This window comes from Rhinatrema bivittatum, chromosome 8 (genome assembly GCF_901001135.1).
Source record: "Rhinatrema bivittatum chromosome 8, aRhiBiv1.1, whole genome shotgun sequence".
In the NCBI taxonomy this organism is placed as follows: Eukaryota; Metazoa; Chordata; class Amphibia; order Gymnophiona; family Rhinatrematidae; genus Rhinatrema; species Rhinatrema bivittatum.
In genome coordinates this window covers 153,535,750-153,563,535 of record NC_042622.1, presented here as the reverse complement: position 1 = coordinate 153,563,535, position 27,786 = coordinate 153,535,750, and the positions used below count along the sequence as shown (strand labels likewise).

At 48.1% G+C, this 27,786-nt stretch overlaps 1 protein-coding gene across 1 annotated transcript in view; it reads left to right on the top strand.

The window, feature by feature from the left end:
• LOC115097279 (cofilin-2-like) overlaps nt 1-21,579 on the top strand; it is a 29,736-nt gene extending 8,157 nt beyond the window's left edge. Inside the window, exons 2-4 of the mRNA XM_029612954.1 lie at nt 17,887-18,185; nt 19,850-19,926; nt 20,419-21,579. Coding sequence (XP_029468814.1) covers nt 17,887-18,185; nt 19,850-19,926; nt 20,419-20,528 — 486 coding nt within the window. The 3' untranslated portion in view covers nt 20,529-21,579. The remainder of the gene's footprint in view (nt 1-17,886; nt 18,186-19,849; nt 19,927-20,418) is intronic.
• The last annotated feature ends 6,207 nt before the right edge of the window (nt 21,580-27,786 follow it).

The window sequence follows — 27,786 nt, the reverse complement described above, 5'->3', positions numbered from 1 at the left end:
AATCCTGTGTGCAGTGGGACATGGTTTTGTTTTTTGTTTTTTTTAGCATGCCAGGGTCTCCTCTGCTATTTTCTGCCGTGCTGAGATGCCCCCCCCCCCCCCCCCCCTATCGCGATGGCTCTTGTCTGTGTGCTTCCGGTTTTGGCGGGAAGAAATCGGCAAGGCGACAGGGGAACTCTGCATTCCACAGTGGCACAGAACTCCCCCAGGAGTATATCTTGCAGCAACATTAGCAGTGGCTCTCAAACTGATAGGAACTCCTTTCTGAGAACACATGTAAGCATGCATGCTGTGGTGTGGGCAGCATGCAGGGTATGAATAGCTAGGACTCATTTGGTGCAGCATACGCAAATACCAGTGGATAAACTGACAAAAGCCAGAAAGATGCTTGGCTGAAGAGGAATGGTCAAAGGAAAGAGGCAATACTGCCCCTGTATAGGTCCCTGGCAATACCTCATTTAGAATACTATGTACAATTCTGAAGATCGCACACATTCAAAAGGATATAAACAGAATGGAGTCCAGAGGGTGCCTACTAAAATGGTTGGTGGTCTTTGGTTTAAAGCATATGGGAATAGGCATAAAAATCTTAAGTATGTACACACTGGGGGGGGGGGGAAAGGTGAGAGGAGAAATGATAGCAACATTCAAATGTCAAAGGCTTCCATGGAAAGGAGACTAGAACAAGGGATCATGCAATGAGGTTGAAAAGGGGTAGACTTGGGAGTAATCTTAGGAAATACTTATTTTCCTGTCTCTAGCAGGCTGAACTATCCATTCTGTATGGAAGATGTCAATGGCATCCTCTAGGTAGAGCTTTCTCAGAAAATAGTTTAAAAAAAAAAACTGTGCGGTTCCCTTCCTGCACAATTCAGGACATCCTCAGTCTGGTTTTTTTTTCCGCACACCATTTGCACACTGAGTTTTTTTTCCTCTGAATTTCTTCAGACTTTTTTTTGTCATCCATTGCCGTTATGGCACCAAAACCCTCTGGCTTTAAATATTGCCAGTGTGGGGAAAATTCTCACAGAAGGACATTATTATTTATGCCTAGGGCTGGACCACAGCCAGTCCTCTTGCCAGGACTGGTCACATGTCCTCCCCCCCCCCCCAAGGCCCAAAGACAGCATGCCAAGAAGATTGCAGTCCTCTGAACAGACTCTGGCTCCTATGCCCCAACACAGAATCTCTCCGTGCACTCATAGCCCTGACCAGGCAAAGCAGAAATCCAAGTCAAAGCGGGCATCTTCCTTGGGCCCTCTTGGGGAAACCTCAGGGTCAGTGCCATTCCACTGTTCTTGAGCCCACTACGTCTGCATTGAAGACATGCCAAAAAAGTGAAATCCAGCAGGCTTGCATCAAAAGGATGGCTGCGACAAGTCCTCCCAGGCCAAGGAGAAGGTTTCTGGCATATTGATCAGATGCGCTGCTTCAATTGAAGAGCGCCATCAATCAGTTGACATAACCACTCAATGCACCAGAAGCACATGGCACGCACACATTCAAAGTACCAGAAGCATTCTGATCAATTGACACTTATTCTAGGGACTCTGTGCATTCATGAAGGGACTTGCAGAGCCTGGGTGCATGATGGTCTCAACCAGTCCTGGTGCCAGTCACTGATCCACCCCTCCTGCCTCCCAGTCAGTATTAACATCAGCAGCTTTCAAGGAGGTGCTGGAGCAGAGTGTCCAGCTGGTGGTGGAACAAGTGCTGCAGGGCATCAGGCCTATGGTACAGACAGTACCAATGCCCACACTCTCTCCTTTCAGGAGCCACTGCTGGAACAGTGCATTTATTCACCTAGCTGGCATCTGCTCTTCATATGCCATCAATGCTCAGTGGGTCACTGCTTCTCTCACCCAATACGAGGCTTGTTGCCAATTACTCAGAGGAAGCTCCACCAAGGCCTGTAGCCCCCCATCTAGCTTTGGTGCCAGCCTTGGCAATGCTGCCAGTGCCCATGCCTCTGGACAAAGGCTGAGAACCTAGGGCCACATCCCCTGTAGACTCCCATAAGGATGAGGCTCCATATGACACCCCCCCCCCCCCCCCCCCCCCCCCAGGGGATGACTGTGCAGATTCCTTTTCTGAGGATCTCCCCTCAGAGCCTTCTACCAGAGGACTGGGCCATCACCTGCAAAGACTGAGGCAGTTGGGTAATTGCCAGGCTCTTGTGGCCTGGTTTAGTCTCTGTTGGAAACAGGATGCTGGGCATGATGGACCCTTGTGGTCTGACCCAGCATGGCAATTATGTTCTTGTCCCTTTTCAGTTGACAGAGGAGGATGCCAGGCACAAGGTGTTGGAAATTCTCCAGTTTGTGGTGGTCCCAGTGCACAAGACCCTTAAGTTGCTGCTGAGGATCTGGGACCACCCCTCTAACTCCCATGAACAGGAAGGCAGATGAAATTTACCTAGTCTAGAAGACTAGATTCAAAAAGCATCAGCTGCCACACCAATCGGTGGTGGTCATATCTGCCCTTGAGAGCAAAGTACACTCAAACACCCTGGCACCCCTAGGAAGAATCACAAAGCAATGGACACTCTTGGGAGGAAAACATTTCAGGTAGGACCATGCTCATTGCCCACATAGTCTCCTACCAGCTCTATGTGAGCCAATACTCCATGTCTAGAAGCAGCTGCCTCAACAGCAGCCTGGACACCCTCATGTCACTGGTGCATGAGGGTTGTACAACCTATGATGCTTTCAAAACTGCATTACAAGTCTGTGCCCACAGAATGGCATAGCTGCAGGCCTCTGATCTCGGAGCGGAGGTACAGGAAAGACTCGCTGACTTTCCATGCCCGGGAGAGAATATCTTTGGTAGCCTAGTTGCAGGACCACCATGAGACCATCCAACACTTCTGACCTGCCCTCATTGGCAAGGCAGAGGAAGTCTCTTTACCACTAGAGAGAATACTATTCTCTGGCCCCTTGCTCCCATTCACAGCAGGTGAGTTCCCATGGACATCCCAGCAGGGGAGAGAGCTCCCAAGCCCCAGTCAAATCTTGGGAATGGGATTTTGACTGGATTGTGGGAGCAGAGATGCTAGATCCCCCTCAGGCTGCAGTTCTTCATTGATCAGTAGGTTCTGTCCATTATCTGTCTGCCAAGGGTATGAATTAAACCTATTGGGGGACCTGCCAAATTGCTCTGTCCGTTTTGGGTGCCAGTAGTGCATCAGGAGGTATTGATAAGGGAGCTCTCCACCCTCTTAATGGCCAGAGCAGTCTAACCTGTCCACAAGGCAAAGAGGGCAGGAATACTACTCAAGTATTCCTTATTCCAAAGAAAACAGGAGGACTCATCCCATCCTAGACCTGAGGGTCTTGAACAAGTTTTTTTAAAGAGAAGTTCAAGATGATTTCCCTGGGCATCTTGATTCCCCTCTTACGAAAAGGGAACTAGCTATGCTCTCTTGATTTGAAGGATGTGTACACTCCACATTGAGATCTGAAATACTTCTGTGACTTGGAAGATTTGTGGAAAACAGCACTTCGAGTACAGTGGTGCCAGTCAGGCTAACATCTGCCCCATGTGTCTTCACAAAATGCCTGGCTGTGGTGGGGGCACATCTCTGCAAGCTGGGAGTGTTTTCCTTTATCTGAATGATGCACTCTTGACCTGCCAATATCAGGCAGGAGCCACTCAGTCCATGTACTTGACAAATCCTGTGACTTAAACACCTGAATGATTAACTACCCAGTCACTTCAATTGGGACTTCATAAGAGCCCTGCTAGACATGGCTCAGGCAGAAGCCTTCTTGCCACATTCCAGGGTAGTCACCTTGAAGTTCATGGTGGCAGTGATTGAACAGAGCCAGCAAGTGTCAGCTCAGCACATGTTGAGGCTTAGGCCACATGACTGCAACCATTCATGTTGCTCCCTTGGCATGTTTGCACATGTGCAGAGCCTAATGGACCCTGAGGCTGCAATAGCACCAGGCCATGCAGAGCCTCCAGCATCACATCCAAATCACCCCATCTCTCTGGGACTCTGTCATGGTGGTAGATACTCAAATTTGGAACAGGGAATATCTTTACAAAGTCCCCCTACCCAAATCATCCTTATGACAGATGCATCTACCTGGGGTGAGGGGCTCCATGCACAAGAAGCATGTCAAATAAATTTCCTGTAGCTCCAGGTGATCAGATATGCACTGTGGGCTTTCAGAGATCAGTTGTCCAGATCCAAACAATCAAAAAGGTATATAATGTCAACAAGCAGAGAGGCTCTGGATTGTACCTCCTGTGTCAGGAAGTGATCCAGGCCTGGGTCATGTATCTGGCTGGAACAGAGAACATAACCGTGGACAAGCTCAGTCATGCTTTCGGACCCCACAAGTGGTATCTGGACCCAGGGGATAGCAAACCAGATATTTCACCTCTGGGGAGCCCAGATGTGGATGTTTGTATCCCCCGTAACAGAAAGGTGACTCTGTTCTGCTCGATCTGAGTGTCTCTGGTCCTGGTGGCTTCCAGAAAGTCCTACAGTACAAGGTTCTCCCCTTTGGACTATCAGCTGCACCTAGAGTTTTCACCAAATGCATGATAGTGGTGGTGGCTCATCTCAGACAACAGGATATGACCATCTTTCCATATCTGGACAATTGGTTGATAATAGCCTCGACTCAAGACATCTTGATCGACCACCTCCAGGTGTTAGAGTGCTTACAGGAATTGGGGCTGGTGATCAACTTTCAGAAATCTCATCTGCAGCCAACAAACTCTACAATTCATCAGAGCTTGACTAGACACAACTCGGAACAGAGCATACCTGCCAAAGGACAGGGCAATACAAATGTCAACTCCAGTTGCTGAACCTAACTCTGAGACCTTCGGCAAGACAAGCTTTTTTTAATTGTACTAGGTCACATGGCAGCAGCCATTTTCATGGTCCCAAATACCAGGCTACATATGCAATGCCTGCAGTAGGGCTTAAAACATCAATGGAAACACTCTCAACCATTGACAACATCTATTATTGACATCCGAGATGAGAGGACATAGCATGGTGGCTCCTGGACTCCACCCTTTCCAAGGGAGCATTGTTCAGTCCCACTCACAACACAGTATTGATCACCGATGCATCCCGCAAGGGATGGGGAGCACACCTTGAAATTTACAAAACACAAGGTTTATGGACAATGTCCGAACAGACCTTGCAAATTTATTGGAACTCGGAGAGATTCAAAATGCACTTGGTGTTTCAAGACCACCTGAAGGGCCACAAGGTCATGATCTACATGGACAATCAGGTGGTGATGTCTTACATCAACAAACAAGGAGGGTCCGGTTCATGGTCCCTATGCAAGGAAACCCTAAAATCTTCGAACACACTCACAGACATTGTATACATTTGCAAGCAACTTACCTACTGGGCATAGCAAATACAAGAGCAGACAGGCTAAGTCGCATCTTTCATCCTCACGAATGGGCTCTCAACTCAGAAGTAGCTCACATCTTCATACAATGGGGGACACTTCAATAGATCTCTTTGCAATGGAAATCAACACTCAAGTTTCCAACTTCTGCTCAGTATGACCCAGCCCACTCAGGATGCCTTCCTCAGCCCGTGGACAACAGGCCTTCTGTATGCCTTTCCGCCCATACCACTCATTACCAGGATAATTCAAAAGTGCATAGCAGACAGCTCAACTGATACACATAGCCCCAGACACCCATGGTACAGTTTCCTTCTATGACTGTCCATCAAAGGCCCAGGTCTACTGTTCCAAGAACAGGGGATGCTTCTGCACCTGCTATACTCATCTCTCCATTGGACTGCTCACCCGAGCTACTCATGGACTACCTTCATACACTATAATACACAGCTGGGCTAGCAACTTCATCCATTAGAGTTCATCTTAGTGCCATAGGGGCATATCCTAGGAATATTGTTAACTGGGCTCTCCAATCACCCCTTGCTCTCCCCTTTCATTAAAGGGCTAACTCACCTACATCCTCAATCTCCAACTATTTGTCTTTCGACCCAAAAGACCTGGACTACCAGTGGCTAAACACACCATCTCCAGCTGGATAGCACAGAGCATCAAATTCTGCTACTAGAAAACTAATCTACATTCTGTTCCGAAAGCTCACAAAGTCAGGGCAGTGACTGCCTCCATGGCACATCTCAAATGTACAACCTATAGGCATTTGTAAGGCAGCTACATGGTCATCGCTCCATACCTTCACATCCCACTGCTGCCTTGATCAACAAGCAGCCACTGATCCGAAGATAGGGCAAGCAATCCTGCAGTCTCTATCCTCCTGTCCACAGTGACTGCCACACTAATATGGATCACGCAAACATACACATCACGGACAGCGTGATTGGGAGCTTGGGACTCACATGACAGCATGGCTAACTCAGCCCTGCTATCAATGGGGGAAAAAGCAAGTTTGCTTACTGTAAACAGTGTTTCCATAGATAGCAGGATGATTAGCCATGCTGACCCTCCCTCCTCCATGGTAGTCACTGTCTATTCAACTAAGTTGAAGCTTATTCAGACTGAGGAGAATCTTACTTTCCTGGGCGAGAACACAAGCGCAGCTGCAGAGAGCAAAGCTCTAGGATCTGCCTCCTGGGCCCTGAATGACAGGATGAATTAGCCATGCTGTCATGGGAACTATCTACAGAAACACCGTTTACGGTAAGCAAACTTGCTTTTTTGCAGAAGGAAAATGTTTACAGTTCATATCTCAATTGGTTGATAAGGTCCAAGTTGTCATAAGAACATAAGATTTTCTGTACTAGGTCAGATGGAGGTCCCATATTGCTAATGCTGAGGGATAAGTAGTGGCTTTTCCCAAGTCCATCTGGCTAATGGTGTTCTCCAAGAACTTGTCCAAATTTCTTTCTTTTTTTTTTTTTTTTTTTTTTTACGCAGCTATTCTGGCTGCCTCTGCCACATCCTCCAATGAATTCCAGAGCTTAATTGTGTATTAAGTGAATTTTCTAAGACTAGTTTTAAGTGCTACTTGCTAATTTCATGGGGTCCCCTAGTTTTTGTATTTGAAAGACTGACAGGTCCACATTTTTTATAGCCTTCTATTGTATCTTCCCCCATCCCCAGCTGTCTCTTCTCAGAGTCCTAACCTCTTTAGCCTTTCCCCATAGGGGAACTGTTCCATCCCCTTTTATCACTTTGGCTGCCCTTCACCATTTCCAGTTCAGCTATATCTGTTTGATATAACAACCAGAATTGTGCATAACACTTGGAGCATTCTACCTCTCACCTCATTTTGTTCTCCCTTTCCTAATTCCCAACATTCAGGTCGATCCAGTAAAGTCCGCGAGAGCGGGCAAATGCCCGCTCTCCCGGCGTGCACACAGGCCCACTCGCCTGTGTGTGCGATACTATTCCAATGAGGCCTGGCGGTAGAAACGGGCAAAAGGAGGCGCTAGGGTCCCTAGCGCCTCCTTTTTGACAGGAGTGGCGGCTGTCAGTGGGTTTGACAGCTGACGCTCAATTTTGCCGGCATCAGTTCTCGAGCCTGCTGACAGCCACGGGCTCGGAAACCGGACGCCAGCAGAATTGAGCATCCAGTTTTCAACTCGACAACCGCCGGCAGACTTCAAAATTTTTTTTTACTCTTCGGGACCTCCAACTTAATATCGCCATGATATTAAGTCAGAGGGTGCACAGAAAAGCAGTTGTGGTTTTTTTTTTTTTTTGTATTTTTTTTACTATTCCAGTGCCGGAAGAAATTCTGGGTAGGTGCTAATTTCTGAAAGTAAAATGTGCGTCTTGGCTGCACATTTTACTTTCTGAATCGCGCGTGAATACCTAATAGGGCCATCAACATGCATTTGCATGAGGGCACTATTAGGTTCAGCGGGTTGGATGCGCATTTTCCGCCCCTTACTGGGTAAGGGAAAAAACACGTCCAATGACAGGTTAACATTGCGCTCAGTCGGCCTGATTGTTTGCCACTTTGACTGCTGAATACTGAGCTGAGGGTTTCAAAGTATTGTCCATATACTCTTCCTCAGTTGAAACTCCTAGATATAGAACCTAATGTATAACTTCAGTGTGGGTTATTTTTTCCCTATGTGCACCAGTTTGCGCAGTCTCTCAAGGTGGTCTTGCAATTTCTCATCTGCTTATTTCACATCTCATAACTGTCATCTGCAAACTTTAATCACCTTGCGTGTTCCCTTTTCCAGATCATTTAGCATCAGTCCCAGTACAGATCCCTGAGGTACTCCAGTTTACATTTTTCCATTGTGAAAATGACCACTTAGTCCTACAGTTTCCTATCTTTTTAATTAGTTTGCAATTTACAATGGAACATTGCCTCTTACCTATGACACTAAACATTTCTCATGAGGGACTGTGGGTTTTCAGAAGGCATTTGACAAATATACTATATCCATCAGATTATCACTATCCACATGTTAAGCCCTTAAAAAAATAAATAAATAAATAGCAAATTGAATCAAGAATTCCCCCTTGTTGAAATCCATGCTGGCTGTGTACTATAAATATCATCTTTATATAGAAGCTACAATTCCTGGCACTGAAGTCAGGCTTACTAATCTTTGCCTGGAGCCATTTTTAAAGTTCAGTTTTATATTTTAGCTAGTCTTCAGGTACAATTTTAATATTACAAATTACTAGTAGTCTAATTTCATTTGAGTTCTTTCAGGACTTCTGGAGTGTAAATCTGGACTGGACCAGGCTATTTGCTGCTTTGTAGCTTCATGATGCCCTATTCCCTGTACATACCTGGATCAGTCCAGACAGTGGGTTATATCCCCCGACCAGCAGATGGAGTCAGAACAGAGTTTGAGAGCGTCAGCATATAGAGTAGTGCACCCTCTGCTGGAGCTCAGTATTCTTCTGACTCCAGCAGATGTGAGCAGGGGGATCCACTAGCTCCCCCAGATTGACAGGGTTTCTTCATTTTTGGTTATTTCTTTCTTTTTCTCCACAGTATTTCCCTGTCTTATGTTTCTCTTCTTTTTGGATCCTTAAAATTAAAAAAAAAAAAAAAGACTTTTCAATTTTTGAGGTGGTGTGTGTCTGTGGCTCTGCCTTCTCTATTCTGTACTCCTTTCCTCTTCCGTTGGGGTAAGTGGAAGTTTTTTGAGTTTCTTTCTCCACAGGTTTGCTTCTTTTTGGTGGTGCCCCGTGGATGCCGGTGGTTCCGGCCGCTCCACGCGTCGTTTGTGGGTCCCGTGGTTCGCAAGCTCCGCCCACAGATGTGTGCTCAACTGAAACGGGGGTTTTCCCCCGCAGTTCCTGGACCCCTTCGGCGGGTTGTTAGGGCCATTCCAGGCCCCCCCCACGGCACTAGCTCATTTTTGGGGCCCCCCCCCCCCCCGAGGCTTTTTTCCCGGTGCTGACATGCCGCGGTCCTCGGTGTGAGGCCTGCAGCAAACCGGGGAATCAATTTCTGAGGGAGGGGCTTTGTGAGCGGTGCTTCCCCAACGGGGAAGGCACCCTGCAGTCCTCCGGTGCGATTTCGGACCTGCCTCCTCCTCAGCCCGGGTGGCGCGGGCCGGCCACGACTCTGCCTTTGGCGGGAACGGCGGCCATTTTAGGGGCACAGCGTGAGACGGACTCACTCCCAGATGCAGACAGGATTGGTTGCACTGGCTCTCAACAGGCTTTACCCCCGGCGGGGGGTTTGCCCGACCGGGGCTCCCAGGACGGTCCCCCCCCAGGGATTCCAATCAGCCCCCCGTTTTTCTCACCTGATTTTATTCTGGCAATGCACATGGCTTATTTACAGGGTATGGGAGCGCAGGTGCTGAATCCCCTGGGGCCCCTCCCCCCAAGGTTCCTAAACTTGCTGTTGGTCTCACCGCCTCACCCGTTACGCCTGGATCCCTGCCGGGTCCCTCTCCCGTGCCACCCTGGCGTACCACGGGGACTGCTTCGCCGGTGAGAGACGACTCCCCGGAACCCCCGGAGGTGCATCCGGATGGACATACGGAGGGGGACGACCCTTGAGCCCTACAGATTTTTCAAAAAGAAGAGCTGGATGAACTTATCCACCATATTCAGGAGCTGGACCTCGACCCGCCAATCCCTGTGGCTCCTGCTGTCACCACCTCTTCTCGCAAAGGGGATCCAGTACTTGCCACCCTCCGTCCTAGGGCAAGGGCTTTCCCTATCCATGAGTCCTTCCTACAGCTTCTCACCAGGGAGTGGGACACTCCCGAGGCGTCCTTGAAAGTCACACGCGCCATGGAAAAGCTATACCCGCTCCCTGAGGATTTTTTGGATCTTATCAAGGTGGACTCAGCGGTGTCAGCAGTGACCAAGAGGACGACCATCCCGGTCACGGGTGGAACGGCCCTGCGGGATATGCAGGACTGTAAACTAGAAACCTTCCTCAAGAGGGTCTTCAAAGTCTCCGCCCTAGGTATGCGGGCCGTGATGTGCAGTTCGCTCGCGCAAAGGGCCAGCTTACTCTGGGTACAGCAGCTTCTCACCTCTCAGGAGTTGCCCCCCCGAAGAGGCCGCCCAGGCAGACCGTCTGGAATCTGCCATAGCATACGGGGCGGACGCCTTGTATGATCTTTCGCGTAATGGTGTGGTCCATGGTTTCGGTTGTAGCAGCCCAATGGCTCTTGTGGCTTCGCAACTGGGCGGCGGATGCTTCCTCCAAGTCGATCCTTGGCTCCCTCCCCTTTCGGGGAAAGTGTTTATTTGGAGAGGACCTGGATCAGATCATCAAGTCACTGGGGGCAAATTCGGTGCATCGGCTGCCGGAGGATAGACAGCGTTCCTTCAGGTCTTTTTCTTCCGGTAGAGCCAGGGCACAGCGACGTTATAGGTCTTACCGGCAGTCCGGTTCCCAGACACAGCAGACTAGATCCCAGCCTTGGTCTCGTTCCTTTCGTGGGTGGAGGCCCGCGAGAGAGGGTCCAGGGCAGGGAAATCCGCCCACAAAGTCCTCCCAATGATGCCAAAGGAGCCCACTTCTCACCTCCCTGGATCGGAGGCCGCCTTATGGACTTCTACGAGGAGTGGGCAGTTATCTCCACGGACCAGTGGGTGCTGGACACCATAAGAGACGGTTACGCCTTGGAGTTTGTCCGCCCCCTGAGGGACCGGTTCATCTTCTCCCCCTGCGGTTCGCATCTCAAGAGGATAGCGTTTCAACAAACACTAGACCGACTGCAGGAAATAGGGGCCATCGTTCCCGTCCCCTTCGAGGTGGGCTTGGGCCACTATTCCATTTACTTCATCGTTCCCAAAAAGGACAGTTCCTTTCGGCCCATCCTGGACTTGAAGGAGGTAAACAAGGCCCTCAGGGTCAGCCGGTTCCGCATGGAGACTCTTCGATCAGTGATTGCCGCAGTGCACAAGGGAGAATTCCTCGTTTCACTGGATCTCTCGGAAGCATACTTGCACATTCCCATCCTGCCGGCTCACCGGCGGTATCTTCGCTTCAAGATTCTCAGTCAACACTTTCAGTTCAAGGCGCTTCCCTTCGGTTTGGCGACCGCACCTCGGACCTTCACAAAGATCATGGTAGTGGTGGCGGCGGCCCTCCGCAAGGAGGGTATCCTAGTATATCCGTACCTAGACGACTGGCTGATTCGAGCAAAGTCCTTCTCACATGGTCAGACCTCAGTGGCCAGAGTAGTACAATTCCTACGCTCTCTGGGCTGGGTGGTGAACCTTCCAAAGAGTTCCCTTGTGCCCTCGCAACACCTGGATTTCTTAGGAGCGAGCTTCGATACCCGGCGGGGTATGGTGTTCCTGCGCCAGGACAAGGCGCAAGCCCTGAGGGAGCACGTGTCTCGGTTTTCGGCTTTGGAAGAACCAAGCGCCTGGAATTATCTGCAGCTCCTGGGAGTAATGGCCTCTACCATCAACATGGTACCCTGGGCGTCTGCACACCTGCGTCCACTGCAGGCGTCCCTGCTATCCCGTTGGAAACCAGTCTCCCAGGAATACCAGGTGATCCTGCCGCTTCCACCATTAGCCAGGAAAAGCCTGGATTGGTGGCTTGTCCCCTCGCATCTGGCTCGGAGTCTCGCTCGAGGTTCCCAATTGGGTGGTGGTGACCACTGATGCCAGCCTCGCAGGATGGGGTGCAGTCTGCGAAAGAAGCGCCACGCAGGGAACTTGGACGCCAGAGGAGGTAAAGTGGCCGATCGCCTGGAAACGAGAGCCATGCGTTTCGCTCTCCAGCGTTTTCTTCCCCTGGTGCGACACAGAGAGGTGAGGATCCTCTCGGACAACGCCACCACCGTGGCCTACATCAATCGTCAAGGGGGGACAAGAAGCAAGCATGTCTCCCTCGAGTCAACTCCCCTGATGGAGTGGGCAGAGAGCAATCTCGTCCAGATAGCGGCCTCTCACATCGCCGGGGTGGACAACGTTCAGGCGGACTTCCTGAGTCGTCAACAGCTAGACCCCGGCGAGTGGGCTCTCTCAGAGGCAATGCATCTCATCGTCCGTCGTTGGGACTCCACGCCTCGATCTAATGGCAACCTTTCTCAACGCCAAGGCTCCACACTTCTTCAGCCGCAGAAGAGAGCGCAGCGCGGAGGGGGTGGATGCCCTCACCCTTCCGTGGCCATCGGATCAACTGCTCTATGTGTTTCCTCCTTGGCCTCTGGTTGGCAAGGTTCTCCGCAGGTTGGAACATCATCGAGGGACTGTAATTCTCGTCGCCCCGGAATGGCCCCGTCGGCCATGGTTCGCAGATCTACTTCAGATGACGGACGGCCCACTTCGCCTGTCTCATCTTCTGTGTCAGGGGCCGGTATTTTTCGAGCAGGCAGAACTCTTCTGTCTTGCGGCCTGGCTTTTGAACGGTGCCGTCTCCGCCACAGAGGCTACCCGGAGACAGTGATCTCAACGATGCTTCGTTCCCTCAAGTCTTCGACCTCCGTCACTTATGTTCGAGTTTGGAAGGTCTTCGAAGCCTGGTGCTCCGACCGCGGGGTCCAAACCATGGAGGCGACTGTCCCGCTGATCCTTCATTTCCTACAGGATGGTCTGGATAAGGGTCTTGCCTATAATTCACTCCGGGTTCAGGTGGCGACCTTGAATGTCTTGGTACAGAAGGACTGCTCTCTACCCCTTCAGCTGGATATCGCACGTTTTCTGAAGGGTGCCAAACACCTACGGCCACCGGTCAGGGATCCTTTCCCTTCTTGGAGCCTCAACTTGGTGCTGCGACCGCTGTCGGGGCCCTCCTTTTGAACCCCTGAGGGGGTCCTCCCTCAAGGACCTGACCCTCAAGACGGTTTTCCTGGTAGCCATCTCTTCTGCTCGCCGGATCTCGGAGCTCCAAGCCTTGTCCTGCCGGGACCCTTATCTGCGTTCCTCCGACTCCCGGGTTTCCCTTCGTATGGTGCCATCCTTCCTACCAAAGGTGGTCTCTGCCTTCCACGTCAATCAAACGGTGGAGCTTCCAGCATCCAGGAGCTCTCCGGCTCCTGGACGTCAAGCGTGTGCTGCTCAGTTACCTGGAGGTTACCAATGACTTCCGGGTATACGATCATTTGTTTGTCCTCTGGTCAGGAGCGAGGAGAGGTTCTCAGGCATTCAAGACGACTATTGCGCGCTGGATAAAGGACGCCATCTCATCGGCTTACATTGCGGCGGGGCGGATGCCGCCTCGCAGCGTGTCGGCTCATTCCACGCGATCCTAAGCAGCGTCCTGGGCGGAATCTCGCTCCGTTTCCTCCCAGGAAATCTGCCGTGCGGCGACGTGGAAGTCGTTGCACGCTTTTTCCAGACATTACAGACTACACCTGGCGCCTCAGTACACGGGTTCTTTTGGCGATCAAGTTCTTCGAGCAGGTCTCTCAGGACCCCACCCGGTTTAGGGAAGCTTGGGTACATCCCACTGTCTGGACTGATCCAGGTATGTACAGGGAAAAGAAAATTATTCCTTACCTGCTAATTTTCGTTCCTGTAGTACCATGGATCAGTCCAGACACCCGCCACTAGGGGTTTCATTAGGTCCTGCTCGGATTCTTCCAGGTAACTTTCATTCTGTTTCTCTGATTATTGTTGCTGTTCACAGCTCCTCACAAGTTGACTGTTGGTGGTCCCGTTGACCGTTTTGTTTACTTATATCTTTCTCTGTTCCTTTTTGGGGACGGATCTGGATCCAAAATGTTGTGTTTTGCTTTTGGGCTTTGCTATGCGTAATACTGAGCTCCAGCAGAGGGTGCACTACTCTATATGCTGATGCTCTCAAACTCTGTTCTGACTCCATTTGCTGGTTGGGGGATATAACCCACTGTCTGGACTGATCCATGGTACTACAGGAACAAAAATTAGCAGGTAAGGAATTTTCTTTTATATCATCCAGGTTCACTGATTTTGTTCTTACAAATCACCATAAATACAACTTCTGGCTCTGGTATCTCCCAAACATCCTCTTTTATGTAAATACAAGCAAAGAATTCATAGTCTCTGCTGTGAGCTGGTCTTCTCTAAGTGCTTTATTAAAACCCAATGACTCATTCGCATCTTCCTGTTACTGGATATATTTGAGAGGCTTTTGCCTTGTCAGTGTGTTGTATCTTACTTGGCAGTGCATGATGCTTTTTTTCCATCTTCAGTTGGATCTCTTCAGGAATGTCAAACCTATCCATCAGGGTGGTACAAGTTTTAGAGCAGATTCCTTCAGTCTTGTTTAGAATATCTGTGTGCTCTTTACTTCCAGTCTTAAGTTCATCTGGCACCAAAAGTTGAAATCGGACAAGTACAAAGCTCACAGCACTTGGCATTGTGGTCAGTTTCTAGGTTTGGTGGCAACCTTGGATTTGGTTCCATGGGTCAGAACTCGCATGTGACCCCTGCAGACTTCTCCACAAATCCAGTATTTAGTTCATTTTCCTTTCCTGAAACTGAGGTAGAACCTGTCCTAGTGGATAGTCTCCCTGAATCTTTGCAAGGGAATGACTATAGACCCTCCTATGAGTACTGGTGCAAACTTGGAGGGCTAGGGAGCCCACTGTTACGATCTGTGTTCTCGAGGGCTCTGGTCAAGAGAGGAGTCCTCTTGGTCCATAAACAGGTTGGCAACCAGGGCCATCAAGCTAGCTTTACTGCACATCCTGGCCTTAGGGTAAAGCATTTTGCATACTTTTAACACTACAGCTGTTGCTGATGTGAACCAACAAGGGGGCATCCAGAGCCCATTGGTGGGCAAGGAAGTGAGTCTTATTTTGCTGGGCAGAACAGAATCTTCTGCAAATCTCAGAAATGCATTTTTGAAGGAATGGTCAACATTCAAGACTTTTATCAGCAGGAACATGCTAGATCCCAAAGTGGAAGCTTGGCCAGGAAGCCTTCCAAGAGAGGATAATGGAGGTTCCCTTACATGGAACTGATGGTGACTCCTAAGAATTCCAAAGCAGTTAGATTTCAGCAGAATAAGTGCTCTGACTCAGTTGTGGCTGGAGGGCAAAAATCTGTTTCATCCTGGAGGGAATAATCCAGATGTTAGGTGCTAACTGGACCTGCAGTGGCTCTGGTTTAGCCAATAAGGCCATGATATGCATATTTTGGTAAGGTTGCAGTTTGGCCTCTTCATTGGGACTCTAGGCCTGATCTGTCAAACTTCTCATGAAAGATCACTATTGCACGAAGTTTCCTTTCAGCAGTGACTCTACCCTATTAAAGGCCTGTAAGAATTCTACTCTAGCTCATATTTGGATCTGGTGTCTCTCTCACTCTTTTGAGGAATGCTGAAAACTGTCCCATGTTCCCTGATCAGATATTCTTGTTTCACTGTTTCTACAAAAATATTTAATTTAGAATATTTCCTGCAATAGGGGTTTAATCTAGGAAGTATTGGTTTATCACCCACCCAGGTGGATGGATGTGGGATTTGGCCTACTACAAAAAGGGCTCTGCCACATCATGCTTCTCAAACTTGTTTGACCCTAATAAACTTGGCATGCCTGTTCCCAAGAGTACCTTATCCAACCGGATAGTGGACTATATTCATTATTGCCACGATCTTGCCAGAATTCAGATCACTCAAAAGCTCAAGTGAGAGCTGTGGCCACTTTTACTGCCATCTCCGTGTGAAGTTCCTCTTACATTTGTAAAGCTATGTGGATTTTGGTGCACTCATGTCCCACTACTGTCTGGACAATAAACTCTGGCAAGAAGTTTGAAGTCTTATTTCTACTTAATCATCTCTCCAAGGGAGCTTAGATTGTTTCTATTTGCACTCTGCTTGGGACTCCTTACTAATGGCAGCTAATTCAGCCTACTTATCAATGGGGGGGAGGAAAGCAAACTTGCTTACCACAAACTGTTTCTGTAGATAGCAGGCTGAATTGGCCATCCTCAATACCAGCCCACCTTGTAGAGTTGCATACATATGTTAGCTTGTGACAGACTGAGGAGGTTTGAGGCAAGGCCCCTGTGACATAGTAAGGGCAAAGGCCATCTGTGCCATTCTGATTACCAGCAGCAACGGCCCAAGTGCAGGAGATCGCTCCTGGACCACCAGGGACTTTTGGCAGGTCTTGGTGGGGGGTTGTACTTTAAATTTAAAGTGGTGGATGGGGGGTTTGGGGTTCCCCCCCCCCACTAAGTTTTCTGATCTGGGGAGTGGACCAAAATGGCCCTCCCCAGACCCAAAAAACAAAATAGGGATACAAGTTATGCACTCCCTAATCTGCTCCATAAGACGCACAAAGCCAGTTTAGCGCACCCCCCCCCCCCCCCCCCCCGAATCCTAGGTGTGTCTTTATGGAGCGAAAAATACAGTAACTTTCACAATTCTCTAGAGGTGGGTGGAGGGACAGAATCCCAGGGCCCTGACTAACCTCATTCCTTTAGTGAGGTGACGAATTAAAGCAAACTTACTAACCTTTCTGCATATTGAGTACACAGGCTTGCAGAAGCAGCTTGTAGTATAGCAATATATGCTATCCCAGGCTCTTCCCTTCCCCCCCACCCCCCCTTTGGTCTTGCTGGTCAGTCTACTGATATTTTAGTGCTGTACTGGAATATTCCAGTAATCTCGTATTTAAACCAGTATTACTTGCTAACAGTTTGATTAGCCCCAGGCTGTAGGATCTTGAAGCTTTCAAGTATTGTTAGTAGTTGCCATTGAATACTGTGTGTATTTGGATGGCATTGCTACAAAGTGACATTAGGCACATGTAGGAAGAGGCCTTGGTAATTGCTGAAGTTCTGGATTTCATAAATATTTCTAACTTCGGCATCTGAGAAGTCTATTGTGCTATAGCAGTGGTCTTCATTAATTTTAAAGCCAGGGTCATTTTTGCCTCCAAAGGAGCTGAAAGAGGGCAGACATCTTTCCACCCAGGGCCTCAGGCCAACATTACTGGTTGGTGGGTGTGTGTGCAAATGTCTTGTCTGTCTCTCTTCTCAGTCCTGTTTCAAAAAAGAAAAATTACATTTTGTTTACCTGCTGAGGGGGGGGGGCATGGTGCTGCAGAGCTGCCACCACAGGAAGAAAAACAAAGGCAAGCTGGGTCTGTCAAATCTTTGTGTGTGGGGGGGGGGGAACGACACAAACTGGGGAGGTCAATGGTAGCTATCCACAGGCCTTTCCTTGACAGTGGGTTATCGCCAAAGACTTTGCCAAGTGGCACAGTAGGAAGCTACTGTGTAGGAACTGTCCCTTACACAGAGGAGGCTGGTAGAAATGGGGCATAAGCACTTGCCCCCTTCCTGCTGAGATTGTCACTGGCTACAATCGAAGGTAATGGTGGATGTGTTTTGACAGCATTGTGGGCCTTGCCAAAAAAAACTTTAAACTTCAGCAAGTTCTAATGTTGCAGCCAGTTTCTTCATATTCCTAGTGTAAAAAGACTTCACATGGCTGAAATTGTAGCAGCTGCCCTGATAGCAAACTGCATCTTACACACATCTAACAAAGGACTTTATATTTTCTCTGTAGGCCTCGGGTGTAACTGTCGCAGATGAAGTCATTGCTCTCTTCAATGAAATGAAAGTGTGGAGATCAACCGACCAAGCAGGGAAGAAGAAAGCTGTGCTATTTTGCCTGAGTAGTGATAATAAGAAGATTATCATAGAGGAGGGCAAGGAGATTCTAGTGGGAGACATTGGCAAGACAGTGGATGATCCCTACCTAGACTTCGTTAACCTGCTGCCCAAAAATGATTGTCGCTATGCCCTTTATGATGCTAACTATGCCACCACAGAATCGAAAAAGCAAGAACTAGTCTTCGTCTCTTGGTATGACCTTTTAAGGATTTCTTTATAGTAAGTTGGGAAAAGCTGTTGCTCAGTAAATTGAGCAGGTATGAATGAGGGCCTTGGCATCATGTGACCTCTCCATTGGGATAGCACATGAAATGGGCACACTTTGACTTAAACTTGGGTTATTTATCATTGTTTCAAAGACTCCATGGTGGAATTGGTGGGGAAGATCCTATAAGTAAAGGTGTGACCTTCAAAGTAGGATGTTCGGAGTGACTAAACTTTTACTTGAGGAGGAGGTCAGAGATAGTGGTTTTCCAGCCATAGCCAAAACTTTGCTTTTTAAGTAAAAACAAAAAAAAAAAACCTGCCTATTCTATTCCAGTCTTCTGTCTTGCTATTTGCTTTATATAACTTGCAGGTATTTGCCTGTGAATAAGCACAACCCCACTTCGGAAAAAGCTGTGTCAGAAATGATGATCCTTGGACATTTAGTTTCTGACCTGTATTTGATTTTGCTGCATGGGATCAAACAAGTTAATGGTGGCAGGTAGTCAAGCTAAATCTCCTTGTGGAATATATCCTTACACTTTTTTGGCTTTCTCTGGAAAAGGTGGGTTGTCTGACTTTACCAAAATGTGCCAGTATAGGGGATATAGATTGTGGTTTCATACTTGAAGTTGGCATTAAATATACCTTTGGGTCCAGATGTTACTTTCCAAATATAGTCCTATTTTAACATAAATGACAGACCCCCATCTAGCCTGCCCAGAGAAGTTTTTCAGACTTGTAACTCTTATTCTGTGCAGGTTACCCCATTCATGTTGCAGATAGGATAATGGTTTGACAAAAAAAGTAGATTTTTTTCAGACTTGCGATGCTAGACTGTTCCTATATTTGAGTTTTTTATATACAGTCATTCGGTAGAGCCATCATAACTGTTTACAAATGAACAGTATCCTCAATTTGTTAGTCTAGACATGAAACTTGTCCAAGTAACAAGTGGAATACCTAAAGTTCAGACACTACTCTACTCTGCAGAGGGTGAACCCTGCCCTGTTGTGGAGAGATGGGTGTTCCAAGTGTAAGGGGTGTGTTTTTTTTTTGGGGGGGGGGGGGGGTTTCCCCAGTAGTACTAGAACACATGTCTTGGGAGTGTTACATTTCTTAGCTCTAGAATGCGCTGCTATGTAACTTGCATTCAGTGCAAGAAAACGTGAACAAACTGCTTAGTACTTTACCTTCTAAGTGTGGTTTTTTTTTTGGTTTTTTTTTTTTTTCCCCTCGTGCTCTTAGAGCTTCTAGCTCATTTGGAACCAGGGCTAGGAACTGTCTCAACTTTAAGCAACCAGCTGGTGGTGATAAAGGGTCCAGACAGAAAAAATCACTCAGGGATTTGGGGGGGTTGGGTATTGAGGAATATACTGTCTCTGCTTTCCTGTTTAATAAAAAATATTACATTAAAACAAATCCCCAGGCAGCTGAACCAAAGGCTAATGATGCCTGATTCCAGGTGAACTGGAAACACTGAAGGCCAGTTCCAGAAGACAGCACAAGGAAATCGCTCCTATATGGGTGACAGAAAAAGCTAGGAAAGTCCAAGAAATGGGTGTGTGAATATTTTAGAAATCTGGTGCTGCCATTTTGTTTTCATAGCTCTTTAACATACTAGGCCTTTCATTTTTTTCCCCCCTTTTCAGGGCTCCAGAGGGTGCATCACTGAAGAACAAAATGATTTATGCAAGCTCACAGGATGCCTTCAGAAGGAAATGTCCAGGTAAACCTAACTATTGGACTTTCTCCTCCATATGTGATCTGCTGCCTGCCCTGTTAAGACAGGGAGTGGAGATGGGATTAAGTATTTGCCATGAAAAAGATCACCACTTGTTCATCAGATATCAATGTCCACCAAAGACATCTATTTTAAAAATAGATTTTGGTGCTGTCCTAGTTCTGTACCAAGCTGCTTCCCCTAGTGCAATTTGCACAACTCCCTAAGATAGCGTAGCTCAATTGCAATTAAAGTAACCAAAATGTATGTATAAGCCGTATTTGCCATTGCAGATTTTAAATATATATGTCAGTGTTTACCAAGTCTGTCTGAGGGACCCCACAACCAGCCTGGCTTTCAGGATATCAGAATACATTCATTAGAAACATGTACTAATCTTTTTCATACATCTTATGGAAAAACTCAACTTGGCTGTGGGGTTCCCAGGACAGCTTTTATTTTAGAGCTGTCCTAATCTTAACCCTTCTCTGTCTGCAGGTCTCAAGCATATATGGCAGGTGAACAGCATGGAGGACATGAAAGACCGTTCATGTCTGGCTGCTAAGCTTGGCGGTACTGTGATCACGCTGGAAGGCAAACCATGTTGAAGACACACTGCCACTTGAAATGTGGAGGCTCCATTAGAAAGTCTCCAAGCTACATTTTATTTTCCCTTTGTGGTGGGGAAGGATGGGTAGGATTCCTAATCATGTTCAGATTTCAAAATGATTTTAGTATGTTCTGCACTTTCTACATTCCCCAATTCTTCTCTTCCCTTCTGAACCAACTTATCTACTTTTTTTTGTTTAAATCCACAATATAGCTAAAACCTCCAGTAGGTTTTTTTGAATTATTTGCCAAATCTGATTTGTACATGTGGGTTTTAAACTTCTTGCAAATTATCTGCCAGGCCTTGGGTTGAGTGGAATAGTGTATGCAGTCTGAGCTTGTTCTGTTTGTTTGGCCCAGGATATTTCAGATTTTTCAGAAGCAAATTTTGATGTGGCAGGATATTCCATTGAAGTGTTGTCATGCCTCAGTTTAAAAGTAGCTGACGGCATCAATTGTCAGCTTGACTAAGAGCAAAAAAACTGGTTGTGTAAGTCGAGACATGAAAGTTTCCTCATGTACAGACATTTACCATCCAGTAGCCAAAGTTGTAAAATTTCTTTAATTTGCTCTTAATTCCACCTTTTTAAACAGACCAAATTTTGTTTACCTATAGTTAGACCACAAAGTGTTAACACTTGTTGGTCTTGCTCTAACTTTGCTTTCTAATCAGATTTAGAAAATGTTTCTCCATTTTGTACTGAAGTAGAAATATATTGCATGATATCAGGGTGATTATCTGTTTACTTGTTTGCATCAACCATTTGATGTTTAATTTGGGACACAGTTGCTTATGTGATAATCTCCTGCACACTTTTTTTTTAATGCGACCAAATTTCTCCTCAGCCCTCTATCTCAAATATTGGGGATGATGGACCTAATTGCTCAGACTAGTGACTTGTTTGTATGTAGTATTGTATATAAATGGCATATTGAGTCTGTAAAAGATGGGATGGAAAGTTTTTTACCCAGCCTTTCAGTGGAGTTACTAATATGGATGGAGCACCAGTAAAAAAAAACCCTTCAATAAAAATCATTAATGCTAAATCATTCATGGCTTGTGGATTTTCTTTTGATTTTCCTACTTTTTTCGATTCAAAAACATGGGCTGGCCATTCCATGCTGCTTATTAGTAGATTCTTTCAGTAAGCTGAACTAGTGTATAACTAGTTTTTCATACACATGGCATAATGGGACATAGCCTCTCATAAGGTTGTTAGCACACAGGTTTAATATGACTGCATAACAGGTTAACATTTCCTAGCATGTAGCAGATGGACTTGGGACCAATGGGTATAGGGTACTCCTGATAGCAGTTGGAGACCAGATTTCAATCTGAAGTCTGCCCTAGTACATATACCCCTGCAGGAAGTGCAGCTCTTCAGTATTTTCAGTCTCCATAGCAGTTAGGGACTCTATGCATGCTAGCACAGCATTAGAGTAATTTTATCAAAGAGAACCAAATTAAGAAGAAAACTTACCTCTACAGAGGTGCCTCACTGTCCCTCCCCCAGTTGAGATTTCCCAAGGTGATTTCCACAATCTCTCGGAGGTAAGCCTCTGTCCGGACCTAGCCCCCCAACATCAGGTGAGGCTGAGAAGGCAGCAGGTGCAACCTAGAGAGTGACACTGAAAGTATTTTTCCCCCCCCCCCCCCCCCCCCCCCCCAGCCAGAGACCACCGGGAAGCACAGAGACGAGGTAAGGTAGAGATCTATTTAAAAGTCTCCGGTCTCCGAAGCTCAAGGAGACTCCCAGGTCGCCAGCTGGGACAGGTGCCACTGGGTTGATCTGTCCTAGCAGGACTAGACCCTGGTCAGATCAGAGGACTCTCCGAGGTGGTTGCCATATTGTCCATGCAGTTGCAGTCACCATTTTGGCTGTTCGCCACCTTGTCCACTATTTCGATCTGTGCGTTCAAATACCATGCACTTGCTGGGCGTATAACTTTGACCTGTGAGCATAACAGCATGCACATCAAACCTACGTGTGCAACTTCGATGCACACTGGAGCACACAACTGTATTGTATGCAAACAAGCCATGGCACCACCTGAAAATAAAGCTCAGGGCCTTTGCCCAGCATGCCACATTAGAGCTGCACAGCATGAGACCACGGCCCTATGTATACAGTACAAAGAGGCCCTAGGGGACCCAACTCATGGCCCTCCCCAGCTGATACTGGACCCCAGCCTCTCAAGCAGTACACCAGACCTAGCATTACACAGCAGGACCCCCCCCCAAATGGGGCTCCTCAGGGACAATGGCACCCCCTAGCCTAGAACCAGCATCTATCTCCTGGGTGGGATTCTTCAAAGGTCTGCATACCTTCATCCACTTGCAACTGGGGCCTCCCATAATACTGCCACGGGCTCCACCAGAGGACCTCAACAGGCTGGGACCCTCTATGCCCAGGGAAGTGATCCCACTGCCCAGAATCCCCACCTTCAGGGACATCTCAGATGAGGAGTCAGAACCCCTGGAGGAAAGGGAACTCCCTCTGGGGACAGAACCCCCATCGAACCATGAGACGCTTCACAAAGGACGAGCTTCCTGACCTGGTCACACACAGCTTAAAAGAGCTTGCCATCCTGGGTACAAGTGCCTTGGGGGAATCTAAGATGAACCCACTATTAGAGGGACTCCATCAGACCTCCCGCCATTTCCCACTATTACAAGCCGTCCAGCAACTAATTGACCTGGAATGGGATGCCCCAGAAACTACATTCAAAGGGGGCCGGGCTCTAGCAGCCATGTACCCTCTGGACCCAGCAGCCAAATATCTCCTGGCATGTCCGACGTGGATGCCATGGTCTGTGCAGTCTCGAAGCACACTACCCTTACCTGTGGAGGGAGGAGCAGCACTCAAGAATGCTCAAGACAGACGTCTGGAATCTATCCTCAAACAGTCCTTTCACGTATCTGCTATGTCTTTACAGATTGCGGCCTGCTTAACAGACCAGGAACAACACTCCTGGGGATGCCCTGGAACCAGCTGTATCATTCCTCGTGGATGCTGCTTCAGATCTGGTACGCACAGCAGCTAGAGGAGTCTCATCCACCATGGCAGCCAGAAGACAAATCTGGCTCTGAAACTAGTCAGCTGACACATCCTCAAACAAGACTCACAAGGATGCCTTTCAAGGGAACACTCTAGTTTGGAAGCAAACTAGCCAACAAATGGGGCGAGTCCCCACTGCCATGGCTACCAGAGGACAGGAATAAGAGAAACCAGTGATCCTTCCCCCTGGACCTCCAGGGGCAGAGGATCACAGCACTTCAACCCATATAGAAGCTCATATCAAGCGGCCCGTCCCGCAGGCAGGAGCCAGTCCTTTCGGAACAAGCACAATAAGAGGAGCCAGCTTGGGCCCAGACCTCAGCCGCACCCCACAATGAAAATCAGCCGACCCATCCAAAGGAAGAAGCGATAGGGGGCAGACTTGCCCTAATCTACCAAAGATGGGTCGAACTTCAGACAAGTGAATCCTATCCATCATTCAAGAGGGATATTACCTGGATTTCCATCACCATCTTCCCACCACAATCCTTCCAAGAGAATGGCAGTGGAAGCTACACTGACAAGATTACTAGCCTTAGAGGCTATAACACTGGTGCCTCCACAACAATACTGGCCATTATTCCATCTATTTTATCTTCTCACCCCCCAAGAAAGAAGGAATGTTAGACCCATCCTGGACCTCAAGGGGGTCAACCATCACCTGAAGAATCCTCTCTTCCACATGGAAACCCTACACTCGGTAATAAGGGCAGTACAACCGGGAGAGTTTCTTACCTCCGTGGATCTGTCAGAAGCCTACCTACACATTCTGATCCATAAAGCGCATCAACTTTTTCTACGCTTCTCAATCCTGGACCATCACTACCAGTTCCAGGCACTACCTTTCAGGGTAGCCACTGCACCCTGGGCATTCACAAAGATCATGGTGGTGGCGGCAGCAACACTGAGGAAGGAAGGAATCTACCTGCACCCTTATCTAGATAATTCCCCAGAGAAAAGCCTCCAGGCAACCAACAGTCAAAACTCTACTGGAGAACCTCAGGTGGGTGGTCAACACAAACAAGAGCTACCTGCAGCCCTCCCAATCTCTAGAATATTTGGAGTCTGGCTCGACACCAAACAAGACAAGATCATCCTGACACAGACGAGATCAAAACTGATGACCCAGTTACAAACCCTGTTGAGCAAACTTCACCCCCACAGCATGGGATTACCTACAAATTCTCAGCCTCATGGCATCCACACTGGAAGTAGTCCCATGGGCACAAGCTCACATGAGACCCTACACCGCTCACTACTTTCATGATGGCATCCACTGTCCCAGAACTATACTGTATGGCTTCAGCTCCCGGACAGAGTTCAGGCCCAACTACGAGGGTGGCTACAAGAAGCCCATCTAAGCCAGGGAACAAGACTATCCTCACCAACCTTGATCCTACTCACCACAGATGCCAGCCTACAAGGATGGGGAGCACACTGCCAGGAGCTAACCACCCAAGGGCAATGGAACCAAGAAGAGTCGGGATGGAACATCAATCGCCTAGAAGCCGGGCAGTCAAACTAGCCTGCCTAAGGTTCGGTCAGACTCCAAGACCAAGCAGTCAGAGTAATGTCTGACAATCACAACAGTGGCCTACAACAGGGAGGAACCAGAAGCAAACAGGTGTCTCTGGAAAGACCCCCTAATGTCGTGGGTGGAAGTGAACCTTCAAGAGATCTCAGCTGTCCACATTGCCGGGAAAGACAATGTCACGGCAGACTACCTCAGCAGAGAAAGTCTAGATCAGGAGAATGGAAGCTGTCGACCACAGCATTCCAATTGATAGTAAACTACTGGAACACCAACCATGGACCTCCTGGCAAACCAGTCCAATACCAAAGTACCCAGTTTCTTCAGCTGCAGGCAAGAACCCCAGTCCCAGGGAATCAATACCCTGGTACAGACCTGGCCACAGACTGTTATGCCTTCCTGCCATGGTCCCTATTGGGATGATCATCCACAAGAGAAACACCACAGGGGACCAGTACTTCTAGTGGCCTGGACTGGCCAAGAAGACCATGGTACACAGACATGCGAAGGCTGCTGATAGGGAAACCCCCTGCCACTACCTCCACACAGACCTGTTCCAACAGGGACCAATCCTCCATGAGGATCCAGCTTGATTCTCTCTTACGGTCTGGCCATTAAGAGGACTCTCCTAAGGAGGAGAGGATACACGGGGGCAGTAATTGACCACCCTACTCTGAGGCATGCAAGTTCTCCACATCCCTAACAAGGATTTGGAGAGTATTCGAAGCCTGGTGCGAGGACCATGACATTATACCATGCTCAGTCAAAATTCCTGCGATTTTGGAATTCCTGCTGGAGGGCCTACAGAAGTGATTGTCCCTCAACTCCATCAAGGTACAGGTGGCTGCATTGTCATGCTATGGAACAGAGAGCGGCAGCATAGCCTCTCTCACCCGGGTATCTCCCGCTTCCTGAAAAGTCAAGCACATCTGCCCACCCCTAAAGTGGCTGGTGCCTCTTTGGAACCTCAACCTGGTCCTAGATTTCCTAGCATGAACCTTCTTCAGACCTCTCTGTGGCCTGTCTCTCAGACTAACATTGAAGACAGCCTTCCTGCTGGCAGTCTGCTCAGCCCATCGTATATCCAAGCTGCAAGCACTGTCCTGCCAGGGGCCGTTCCTCAGACTCACCCTGGGAACCATCCAGTTATGCACAGTTCCGTTGTTCCTCACCAAAGTGGTGTCTCACTTCCATATCAACAAAACCATCTTGCTACCATCGCCAGCTGAGCATAAGAATTTGGAAGAGGCTCGAAGTCTATACCATCTCAACAGCGGCAGACTCCTAGTCCGTTACCTGGAAATGTCGGAATCCATACGAAAGACTGACCACCTATTTATCCTTCGCAAGGGGAAGCGGTCTCACGAGCAACCATAGCCCACTGGATCAAAGAAGTCAAGGCCTACGTAGAAGCAGGCAAGCCACCAACTTTTATAAGTCAAGGCCCAGGCAGTATCCTGGGCAGAAACCAAGATGCTGTCACCCGTTGAGATCTGCAGGGTGGTGACATGGTCTTCATCCACATCTTCTCCAGGTTTTACTGGCTGGATGTTCAGGCTCAGGAGGACACAGCATTTGCAACGGCAGTACTAAATGGGTCATGGGCAGCCTCCCACCCAGATCAGGAGTAGCTTTTATACATCCTAGTGGTCCTGTTCCTTTAGACTCAGGGCAGGCACTGAAGACCAGTAAAGCCCATTCACTCCATGAAGGTGGCAAGCACCTGTGATAGAACACCAGATTTGCAAGATTTTTGAAGAAGAAAGTAAACTCTGTGAGGAGTTGTAAGCCACCCCTCCTCAGTGGGAGCTTGTCTGGATCAGCAGGTTCCTAACCAGACTTTTCAATCAGAGGACTTATTCTGTAAAGTTGACTAAAGTTAAGACCAAGGAAACCCCATTCAGCTTGCCACCTACATGGGACCAGGATACAGGGCTGGGTGCTCATTGAGAAGCTAGAGACTGAGGTAGGATAGCTTTTGCTATGGTAGATGGGGACCCATGTCATAGGAATTCTGGGAGAATTTTAATGTACATTCTACACCATAATGGGAAGTTCAATCAGTTTGCTAAAGTAAAACAGCCAAACCATACAAAGAATAATCTGTAACTGCACAAGTATTTAAAAATTGACTAAGTTGACTCTTAAATAATTTACTGATAGACAAGACCAAGTAATGGGTGTTGTGTTTGGTCATAGCAACTCCCTTCTGGGGTTGCCACAGCTACCTGCCCACAAGATTAATCAGATCATGGCCTGGGACATAGATGAGTCGTTCCCCCCCCCCCCCCCTTTTCTTCTGGTTTAGAGAGGTCAAGAGGGCAGAAGCCTCAGACATACATTATTTCCTAGTGTATAGCCAGATGGACTCAGGACCAATTGGTATAGTGTACACTTGATGGGAGATGGAGTCATATTTCAAAGCTGTTGTTAGCCTACATATACCTGTGCAGGAAGCTCAGCTCTTCAGTATTTCTCAGTCTCCTAAGCAGATAGGGACACTACACATACTAGAATAATGTTAGCAATTTTAAACCAAAGAGAACTTCTAGAAGACAAGCCCTGCTCTCCTGCAGTGATACCTATGGCGTCACTCCCTCAGTTGAATTCCTGAGGTGATTTCTGAAATTCCTCAGAGGCAAGGCTTGGTCTGGTAGCCAGCTCAGG